This window comes from Acomys minous, assembly GCF_964271855.1.
Source record: "Acomys minous genome assembly, chromosome: 1".
In the NCBI taxonomy this organism is placed as follows: Eukaryota; Metazoa; Chordata; class Mammalia; order Rodentia; family Muridae; genus Acomys; species Acomys minous.
Window position 1 is genome coordinate 143,911,802 of NC_140483.1, and position 11,797 is coordinate 143,923,598.

Consider the following 11,797-nt stretch of genomic DNA (forward strand, 5'->3'; position numbering starts at 1 on the left):
GCCTGTGTGTATATGTATTATTCCAATTTAAGTTGACCACCCCTTCACATAAGAGTTTTGCTTTAATTACATGTATGTGAATTCATACACATGAGTGCAGGTCCCATGAGGCCAAATGCATTACATTCCCTAGAGTTAAAATGGAGTTGTGGCCCACCCAACATAGGCAAAGGGAACCAAACTAATGGCCTCAGCACTATGTACTCAAAGGGCTGGAGACGGCTCACTGATTAAGAACCTGGATTTAAGAGCTCACAACCACATGAAACTTCAGTTACAGGGAATACAAAAAAACCCTCTCCTAGCCTCTGCACACACATGCAGGCAAACGCTTATAAAACTAAATAAATATTACAGAAGGAAAGAGCAGTAAACATTTTTAAGCACTGAACCATCTCTCTGGCCCTATTTATATCAGTTTTATACACTATCACAATTTAGTAGTCTGGTCTTCAACAGTTTATAGTCTTAAAAACTAAGTACTCCATGTAAATGAATGCTACTAGACAGCTCTGTAATGATAAAGTTATAAAGCATACCATTTCAAATATCAAGGCTGGAAAGTAGCACAATTAACGAATTTGCAGATTCTATATTTTGTGTCTCTTGTTCTAAATACAAATATTATGAAAGCATTAAAAATGAAGAAAATACTAGCCCAAGGCCACATTAAGAATCATAATTTCCATTTTTACTAGTCTTTCAGATGAAAATACTGACTTGGTGAATTTCATCCTAATAAATCCATTTTAAGTAGAAAATATCTTAAATTGAAATGCATTTTCTAGATCTAATTAACCAAATATAAGAATTTGGCCGGGCGGTGGTGGCGCACGCCTTTAATCCCAGCACTCGGGAGGCAGAGGCAGGCAGATCACTGTGAGTTCGAGGCCAGCCTGGTCTACAAAGTGAGTCCAAGACAGCCAAGGCTACACAGAGAGACCCTGTCTCGAAAAACAAAAAAAAAAAATATCAAATAAATAAATATAATTTGGCTTAGCCTGACTTAAATATATTCTCACTTATATTAATAGCCTATGGTTGAACAACATTATCTGATACAAAGGTTGTCTTGGAAGGAAGCAGTAACATCTCACAGAATGTATCCAATGGCATACTGAAAGTGAAGCATCTTTGTTCAAGTTTTAACATCATTCTAAATCAGAAATTTCTCAAGTCGTATCATTTAAAAACCAAGAATGATCTGTACACCTATTAAAATTACAAATACAGATTTTTTCCAAGCTGTATACATTACTGTCAGTTTACAGCATAAAATGGCCGTGAAAACCAAACTTTGCTCCCAGCATAACACACTATCTTTCCTAATATATACAATAACTCACAGGACAAATTCAGAAATATAATCAATAAAATGTTATAACTAGTTGTAAAAGCAATTTTTAAACATTCCTGTGGATAGTGATGGGCTAGCAATAATACAAGCCCTTAAAGCACACATCTTAGCACAAATCCATAATGCTTTTCAAAATTACTACTATTTATTCTTAGTTTTACCTTACACAGCTAATGGTTCATCCTAATCTATAGCTCAAAATGAAAAAGAATAAAATGAAAACAAAAGACACGTCTTCCTCAGAGTTATGTGTATATGGGCAATTTTAAGACTCACAGATCTAGCCAAGAGTCCTTGCAAGTGGCCTTCTGTAGAGCAGATGCCTCATGCTTCAGAGCAGTGCTCCTGTAGCCCCCCTTTCAGTGCTAGCATCTGCAAACTTGATCTCACAGCCTCATTCTTTCTTAACTACAGATCGATTACCATCACCACGACTTCAGTATAATCTTTACTGTTACATTTGATAACACGAGACAACAAAAAGAAACTTAGCAACTTTTCAATCCCAAAAGGAATCTTTAGAATGTTCTTAATCAATTACCATAAGCAACACTGGTTTTATTTTTTGTTTGCCTTTTTTAGAGAAAAGAGTAGCAGAGTAGTCCCAGCTGGCCTGGACCTAACCATGTAGAACAAGTTGACCTTGAACTCAAATATCTGCCTCCCCAAGTGCTGAGATTATATGTATATGCCACAACATCTGGCTTATGAGCAACACATTTTATTATTACTGTGAATCATTTCCAATAAAACAAATACAAATAAGCAAACTTATGCATTTCACTGAAAAAAATTATATCCAGCTAATAACCTCATAAAAAAGTTATGAATTTCACTGAAAGATATTAAAATCTAGTTAATAATGTCCCAGAAACTATTTTAATTTGCACTTTTATGTTAAACAACAAAAAAAAAAGGAAACAAGTTTACTATTAAACTATGGGCGGTTCACATGTTCAATCTGATTTCTAATCTCAATTAAAGTAAAAGGCAATACTAATAAAATAATAAAGAACCCATTAGTTCTCACCAACATATGAGTTTCATCCTGCTGCTTTGAGAGTTTCCACAACAGAGAAATAACATTCAGGACTTGCTGCATAACCTGTAGAGGCTCTCGCTCTACACAATTTCCAACAGAAACAGCCAGTTGTGGAGGTAAAGCTTCAATCCAGCATTCAATTAGCAATGGAATTATTATTTCAATGAATCCTTTCAGATTTTCGGGGGATGACAGGTCTTCATCCACAGTGCCTAGTGTTCCCACAAAGTACCTAATAGGAAAGGTAAGAATGAAAAGAGTCAATGATTGCAAAACAAAATCCCCTACATAATTTAAATATAAAACACACTAAAATTAAATACCATCAACTATCAATTACATTGATCAAAAGAGGCAAGAAAAACAAAATACTAAAACGGCAAAGCCAACAGAAATTTTTAAGTTTTACTTCTAATTAGGCTTTGGCTACAAATGAAGACATACTCTTAAATGACTCCTGCCATTGGGAGTCATCTAATCAACTCATCATTAATAACTACATGAAACTATGAAAAACAAGAATTATGTCTTCCCACCATTAGCCATTAAATGGTCAGTAGTTAAAATTCAATATAGGAAAACTGAGTGTGGACATAACTGAAATCCTTACCGTAGCCTGAACTGTGAACTGACATTTGGCTGTGAACCCCCATTTTCATAAACCTGGATGTGTTGCTGGTCGTTGGCATGATCCTTCCAGTTGATAAAAATGGAGTTGCTAGTGGCATGGGGAGTTTCTTTTTGTTCCTGAAGTCCTTCACTTTCTCTCAACCTACTGGATCCATCTGCCAAGGCCTGAAGGAATTTACTGAGTCTTGCTAAGACTTTGAGCCTCCATTGCTGAGAAGTGACTCTCCGATTAGGGTTTACAGAGAGTATCCAGGACTGGGGCCTGTCTCTATTTAACAGTCCTTTGAACAGCTGCTGATGAGAAATGAGCTCTACAAAATTCTTAAGCAATATACTGCTACGGGCAATGACGAGAGCTGGGTAATGCTCCAGCAGAACGTCCAGAACTTTTAAAGAGTCCTCCTGAATTCCTTCAGTAATGTGAGTCATGGCACTAGAGAGATGGGCACTTACCAAAGGAAAAAATGGAGAAATTTGTTCAGTTCGTATTTTGGGGGCCAGGAATTGAAGAAGTTGAACTGCTGCTAATCGTACATTAGCATCTCTATCTGTAAACACAGCAGTCACTTCACTTAATATGTTTGAAAGGTGTGCATCAATTATAAATGGGTACTGAGACAAAAGGTCTTTGAGTCCGAGAAGAGCACTTTGTTTAACACCAGCATTATAGTGATGCATCTGTGACAGCAAATCCTGTAACACACACACAGATTTTAGGTAAACATTTTCAGGTAAACATTTTAACTAAAACTATGCTAAGCTCAAGTCTTTGTGCAAAGTATGAGCATTTCCCAAATGCTGGTTAACTTTACTAGGATCAGACACACTACTTTTGCACTTAAAATATTTTATCCTATAAAAACATTACATAGTTCTCTTTTCAGCTTTTTTTTTTTTTTACATTGAACTACATACAGGGTTTGGCACACTATGACTTAAAGTCCCATTAATCAACATTTACTGCAGAGCTACTACGTTCCAATCATAAGTGCATTTATCCTTTCCAGACTTTTTTTTTTTTTTTTTTTTGAGACAGGGTTTCTCATGTAGCCTTGGCTGTCTTGAACTCACTTTGTAGACCAGGCTGGCCTGGAACTCAGAGAGCCCCACTTGCCTCAGCCTCCTCGACTGCTGAGCGTACAGGTGTATACTGCCATACCTGGCTATCCTTTCCAGACTTAACATACTTCCACAAGGTGTGTTTTATTCAGAAGATACTATTAGGTAAATTTAGTCTCCCAAGATGTTATCTCATAATACATATACAGATACTCCAAAACCTCATAATATTAAGTACAGCACAATTCTTGTCTCATCACAATCACAATAGGGATACTTACTCTTTACTAATGAGCTATGTGCTCCAATTAACTCAGAAATAACTATCCACAGATCTTAATCAGCTATAAAGGAAAACTATCAAGAACTTGACAAAAATGAATTAAATATAACAACTACTTCCAGATGACATGTATCATTTTTTTTTAAAAAAAGCGTTCTATGGAGCAATCACTGAGGACTTAGTTTAGTAAAACTTTCTCAAGTAGGAAAGATGATTTCAAGATCAAACACTGACAACATGAAACTCAAACATCATCTCACAATATACCATATGGTTCTAAGGCAAATCATTTACTTAAGACATTAAGCAGCTTTTCACAAAAATGTAACATTCCACATCATATGAAAGAAAAATTTCATACTATCAAAAGATATATATATATACACATATATATATATTTACAATTTACCTTTATGTTAAGTTTTCTATTGTTGGTTGGAAGTGTTCTATCCTCTTTAAGTTGTTCAGGCAAATGTATAGCCTTTGTCTTAAAGTTTGTAGCTGTAGCATTTTCTAATTTGGGCTTCTTTTTACCAACTTTTAGCTTTACTTTCTGAAAATCATCTTGGCGTTTCCTTTTCTTGGTCATTCTTAAGTCCTGTCGGAAAGAATGAAAACAATGGATTAAAGCAAGGATAATTGATAAAAGAATAAAAATGTTGTTTTCCAATATTTATGTTACTCTAACATCTCAAATATCACCATGCATCACAGCTATCAAAGCCGTGCCAAAGAATCAAAATGTACAACCACTAAAACATGCAAGAATCAGCTTGGTTAAGAAATGCTGAAAATGTCATTTACAAAAAGGTAAGAATCTTGTTAATGAACCTTTGCAAAACAGAGCCTGGTGGTACACACCTTTAACCCCAGCACTCCAGTGGCAAAGGCAGATGGATCTCTGCTGAGCCCAAGGTCAACCTGGTTTACAAAGAGAGTCTAGGACAGGCAGAGCTACAAAGAGAGAAACCCTGTCTCAAAAAACAAAAAAAAAAAACCAAAAAAAAGAAAAAGAAAAAAAAGAAACAAACAAGCAAATAAGCTAGCTAGCTTTACAAGGTTTTCTGGGCCATCTAAAACTGTCAGTATGCTGAATAGAAACCTGAAATGGTCACTCCACTAGAACACACCACATTAGAAGCTCTTAACACTCAGAATCTTATGAAGGGGGTGGGGGTGGAATTGCTATTAATGCAGGAGATAGGAAGTTTCATGATCAAAGCTGGATGCTACAAACCAAACAACAACAAAAACAAACAACAAACAAAAAATACTGGCATGGTGGTGCACGCCTTTAATCCCAGCACTCGGGAGGCAGAGGCAAGTGGATAGCTCTGAGTTTGAGGCCAGCTTGGTCTACAAAGCGAGTCCAGGACAGCTAATGCTACACATAGAGACGCTGTCTCAATAAACCAAAAATAAAAATATACTGGTAGAATCCAGGTAGGCAAGAAGGAGGAATGAGTATGCTATGAGAGAGGAAAGCCATATACAGGTCAAGAGTAGGAACAAGCCTAGTAAGGATAGAAAAGAAGGCATAAGCATTGTGAACACATAGGCAAGATTCAGACTAGTCATCCACCCTCTGCCTCCCCCGCACCTCCCCCAAAGGTAAGCAACAACTAGAAAGGAAATGCAATTTAAGAGGAAGAAGAAAAAGACTGGCTAGGCCACTGTCATAATAAATAACTCAGGCATAACCACATCACCTTGCACCTTTCTCCATCCTCTCCACTACACTCTTTCAACACTTCTATTTTCTCATTTACCAACTCTTTGATCCGCATGCTTCCTACCCATTCTAAAGTCACTAACTTTAAAAGCCGATATTTCTACCCTAGACTACTCAACAGTTTCCTCATTGCTAAGTGCTTTTGTCTCTACAGTGTCTCCTTTTTGACCCCTTGACCACGGTCATCAGACAGCTTCCTAAACAAAGATGTGACAAAGATAGGGAGCTTTCATTGCTCTATTGTTTATAAATGGTATACTTCCAGCTGGGCACAGTGGTACATGCCTGTAATCCCAGCACTCAGGGAAGCAGATCTGTGTGAGTTCCAGGCCAGCCTGGTCCACAAAGCCAGTCCAGGACAGCCAAGGCTACACAGAGAGACCCTGTCTCAAAAAAAAAAAAAAACAACAACAACAACAACAAATGGATGGATGGCAAAGTTCATGACGTGGCAGGTACTAACATGGTTCCAATAACTCTTTCTGGCTGTATCTTCCCCATCAGTGAACTTAAAAAAAGCTACATCCATCTGGAACCAGTTCCGCTCTTCTTGAAGCTGATTTCAGACGTTTCATAATGAATTCCTCGGGACACTCAGTTGAACACTTCTGGAGTAAATAAAACTACTTCTGGTCTAATATAATTACCTGACGTCACAATGCTACACATAGAGGTTTGAAAAGTCTACCATGCTTTTTAAATGAATGAATTAGGGGTTGGTGAGATGGCTCAGTGGTTAAAAAAGCACTGTCTGCTTTTCCAAAGCACCAGAGTTCAATTCCCAACACCTACGTGTCAGCTTACAACCATCTGTAACTCCAGTTCCAGGGATTCTGACACCTTCATACCAATGCACATAGAATAAGAGAAAAAATTTAAATGAATTAATTAATGAGTGAGTGAGTGAATTCAGCTATGGCATCATATCCAAGTTCATGGATGTGGAATTTTATTACCTTAGCACTTCTCCAAGTAGACATTGCCTACACAAGAGGTTAACAGCTGATTTTAAAGGGAGCACACAGTACATGAGCCTGTACCACTTATTAGACAGAGGCAAGACGACTGCCTGTGCACAGGTGCTTGTGGAAACTGATCAACACAGCAAAATGCCATTATTTTTTAAAGCATATTTCTAGAATCAGTTATGATTCTTATCCAAACACATTTTCTACTGTGCCTCTGTCTATAAAACAACGTGTAGTTCTTATCAAACATTAAATAAGCAAATGCCTTGTGTTCGTCCACACTCAGAGCTATAAACTATTCAAATAAACATGCTTCAAGCACAGCACGCTTTCTGTTAGTCTCAGGACCAACACACACCAAATATTCAGGCCTCACAAACCGAGAAGGCCCCATATGCATCTGGCCAACTTTTAACACAAAACCGGTTTTTAATCTATTAAGCAAGCACACGATGTAAGCTTTTCTTACAATTTTATCCGCAGTGTTTCCAGAGATAAAAGTAAACGATAAGGAGAAACACTGTGCCATCTCCCATCCTCCTCTGGGCACCCTTTCACATGTGATGGGCCTCTAGCAGCCTACATCACCCCTCGTTTCCAATAAGATGTCAACTTGTGGCTTATCACTTTAAGCACACGCTAGCGAATCTGCTAGGAATATTATGAGGGCTAATAGCTCTCTTCACTTACTTTTAAATCTCGACCAATGTTTCAGAATCACATAGGTAACATTTTTCTACGAGCAACTTTTAAAGTTCCATTAACAGCTGCTGTTGTTTTCATTTAAAGATTTCCATAAAACAAAAGAAATCAAACAGCTCTACTAGACTAGACCACTTTCACAGTATTGGACAGTGAGTACAAACCAGAAGGCAACTCCAGCCCCGGGGCCTGAGCTCTCAGAGGACTCACCACCTTTTCCAGTGATCTGTTGAAAACTAAACACATATACATATTCCTGCTGCGCGTCAGTCTTAATGCTAACCTGGGCGGATGAAGACTGCAACTTGAGCAAACTCCTAGGTAATGCGCCCTGTGGCCACTTCATTACTTTTCCTTGTTTCCAATGCCTCCCGCCCTCCAAAAAGAAAGAAAAATAATCAAGGAAAAAGCAAGCACGTAGCAGTTGGTCTATGAAGATTTCCTCTCCAAACCTATGCGTCAAAAGAGCTCTTCCAAATTAGAGGAGGCAGAAAGCGAGGGTGGACAATGTGGGGTGAAGGAAAGGAGCGCAGCGATTACATCTGCCCACTTCAGCTTTCGAGCCTGCACACCAAAACTGGGAACCCAATTCCTGTTTTACTTTATTCAAAGGAAAGCATGGTCCCTGCACGTCAGTGGGCGTCGAGTGGAGAGCCTCTGGCCCGAACCCCACACGCCGGCCTAACCCTTGCCAGGCCCCGACTCGGCGCGCGGTCGCTTGAGGCGATCCGGCAGCCCCTCGGCCGGCGCACACGCTCGCTGGGGACACCGGAGACGCAGGGCCACCCAGCTCGCCACCTGGGCCGCCTCAGCGCGCCCCGCCGCCTGGGCCCCGCGTCTCCGCGCCCCAGGAGGGCCGGGCAGGACCGACGGACGCAGCTCACCTGAGAGCCGGGACGGACCCGGGCCGCGGAGACGAGGCAGTTGAGCAAGCGAGCGCCGAGCCCCGAGGGACCACACCGCGTACAGCCGGCCACAGGCTTCTCGCTCGCTCGCGGAACGCGTTTTCAAATCGCCTCGTCCTCACGCGGCCGCGTCTCCTTCCGCCGCCCGGAAGTAGCCCCCCCCCCCGCTCCCTCGCCACGCTCACGTGACCCCGAGCCACAGCCGCGCGCAGCCAGAGGGCGGGGCCAGATTAGCACGCCACGCCCCTTCCAAGAGGGGCTGCGCCGGAAGCAGGGGAGTAGGAGGTGGGTCTAGAGCCCAGCAAACCGGTCTTCTAGCATCCGACCGGTTGAAGGATGTTGGTTGGTTACAGCTGATTCAAAGGCAGACTTCTCCCCAAGGACAACAGTTCTTCAGACCTGCAGCTACAACCAGAGAAAAGTATAACCTGAACTTAATTAAGGAAGGAAAACGTTTCATACAGCAAAGATAGCGTTTCTTGAAAGCCAAGCAGATAAATGCTTAGAGGGTTACAAACTATACCTAGTTGCGGAGTTCTGGAAAACTTAGTACAGGGTTTCTCTGATAAAAAACATTTTCAGCATACAATTAACTCCTACTGCTGAAAGTAAGTGGACTTAGAGATTTTGAGATATTAAAATGCCGACGTAGTGGCGCACACCTTTAATCCCAGCACTAGGGAGGCAGAGGCAGATGGATCGATGTTAGTTCGGTTCTACAAAGTGACCAGGACAGCCAAGGCTACAAAGAGAAACCCTGTCTGGGGGAGAAAAAAACCTAAAAAAAGAAATCTAGTCTTTGGATTTGAAGTTGGTGAACATCATTAAGAGATGATTGGCATTAAATTCATTGATGGATTAATTAGCTTACCACTGGTAAATTCAGATTGAACGGGCAATAAGAAGTAGTTCTGGTTGGGAGGAAAAGGGGGTTCCTGGTTCTACGACTTTGAAAGGTATATCTTGACCCCCTCTCTCTCTGCTCCCTGGCCACTGTGAAGTGAGCCTCTCTTTTCTACTCACCATAGATGCAAAACAGCAAAGCCAGTTGACCATGGAGTGGAGTCCACGAAACCGTGAACCAGAGTGAACTTTTCCTCCTTTAAGTTGTTTGTCTCAGGTTATTTTTGTCACAGGGAAAAGTAATTGCCACAATTGCCCCAGAGGTACATTCCAAGATTTTTAAAGCTGTGCGTGCCAAACGAAATAGTTATGAACTGGTTATTAGTTTTTTGTCTCTACTTTAAAACATGAAAACTGTGAGTATAAAGACTGGATTTCTCAACCCTTCCGTGAGGAATTCTGCAACTACAAGGACTGTCTACTTGGAGGTCTCTGAGACACACCAAACGCTAATTAACAAGACCCTTGGCATGAGCCAGAAAAACACTGTTTGCAGTGAACAGGCGTTCTAGAATTAATAGGGGACTCCATTCCTAAAGCTCTCTAATTGACCACACAAGCATTCGTTTCCTGAGGCTGTTATAAGACAGATTGGCTGAAATAATAGAAATATATTGGCCCTCAGTTCTGGAGACCAGAGACATTAGCAACGTTGATTCCTCTGGAGACCAAGAGGGGACTGTGCCCGGTGCCACTCCTCCTCCTTTCTGGTAGCCTTACATATTCATTTGTTTGTTTGTTTTGGGGTTTGGGTTTGGGTTTTTGGGGGGTTGTGGTTTTTGTTTTTGTTTTTTTGTGTTTTTTTTTTTGTTGTTGTTTTTTTGAGACAGGGTTTTTCTGTGTAGCCTTGGCCATCCTGGACTCACTTTGTAGACCAGGCTGGCCTCGAACTCACAGCAATCCGCCTGCCTCTGCCTCCCGAGTGCTGGGAATTAAGGTGTGTGCCACCACTGCCCGGCTGCCTTACATATTCTTTGCAGGTACTATTCTCTGTGTCTGTGCATATCATCTACCCTCTGGGCATGAGTGTGTGTGTGTGTGTGTGTGTGTGTGTGTGTGTGTGTGTGTGTGCATGCGCGCGAGTGAATGTGTGCATGTTCAAGCTTCCGACTTTCATAATTAATACAAATGGGGGGCTGGGGCTTTGAAATGATACTGTCTGTGGGCCTTGATCAGCTTCGTTTTCTCTGCCAGTTAAAGAATCAAAAGACAAGAAGCACTGCAGACAATCAACAGTTGAAAAAAGATGTCTACTGGAGATGAGGAGACGCACACATGCAGCAGACACAGAGAGAAGAGGACTCTCTGCAAAGCAGAAACCCAGTCTCTCCCTGAGGACTGAGGATCCTCTCAAGTGTTTAGTGTTGCACAGTTTGAAGAAAGCTAGGATGGTTGGTGGTTGATTGTCCCAGCACTGTTGTATAACATATCCTGAACAGGCCTTGAACTTGTTGAGCTGGTCCAACAGCAGGGGGCAGGCTGGTAGGAGACAAAAGCCTACAGGCCTTTGTTTTAAGCTGCCAGGCTTTTATCTCAAAGTCAAGATGGTGAGGAACAAGCTGGCCTTCTTGGAAACTGACCATCTTTATTACCTCACCATGGCCCTTTGTCTGTCTACCTACCAGGGAGTCTGCCTTACTCCTAGTCTCTCATGAGGACACCACCAATCCCGTAAGGTTGAACAGGCCCCAGTGGCCTGATCTTCACTTGATCTTAACTTGAAAATGAAGACCTCATTTTCAAATCACTACATCGCAGGAACCTTGGGAGTTAGAATGTGAAAATGTCCATGCGGGGGTGGGGGGAAGGAGACACAATTCCAACTGCACAGCCATTAAGATCTGTATCCTACATCTCTAAAATAGTTGAACAACTCTTTCCCTTTTTGTCTATGCTCAGAAGCATCACAAGAATCCTAGTTTAAGTCTTTTCTTTTTGTAGAGTCAAACTGTTGACCATTAAGCCGGTGCCCCTCAGATTCAAAGATACAGTCTGGGCTACATAGAGAGAACTCCATGGAAGGAAAACACAAACAGAAACAAATAAGGGGGGGGGGGGAGTGTTAAATAGGTACTTGAAATATCAAAAATGAAAGGAAGGACAAGGAGCCATCACAGGAGAGCAAGCCCAGGAAGCAGCTGCTTCCACAGAGCAAAGACACAAGCAGACAGAGTAAGGGATGCTAGGATATGTTTAGAGACAGAAGCCACCGGGCT

General features: G+C 41.2%; 1 protein-coding gene across 2 annotated transcripts in view; it reads right to left on the bottom strand.

The window, feature by feature from the left end:
- Positions 1 to 8,846, bottom strand: part of TEX10 (testis expressed 10) — a 38,974-nt gene extending 30,128 nt beyond the window's left edge. Inside the window, exons 1-4 of one of the 2 annotated variants that reach the window (XM_084779507.1) lie at positions 8,658 to 8,846; positions 4,781 to 4,969; positions 3,010 to 3,722; positions 2,388 to 2,631 (exon numbers count right to left, since the gene is read on the bottom strand). In XM_084779507.1, the coding sequence (XP_084635633.1) occupies positions 2,388 to 2,631; positions 3,010 to 3,722; positions 4,781 to 4,960 (1,137 nt within the window). In that variant the 5' untranslated portion in view covers positions 4,961 to 4,969; positions 8,658 to 8,846. Of the gene's footprint in view, positions 1 to 2,387; positions 2,632 to 3,009; positions 3,723 to 4,780; positions 4,970 to 8,657 lie in introns of those variants that run through there. The other variant, XM_084779508.1, reaches the window with a different exon arrangement.
- Between the last annotated feature and the right edge of the window lie 2,951 nt (positions 8,847 to 11,797).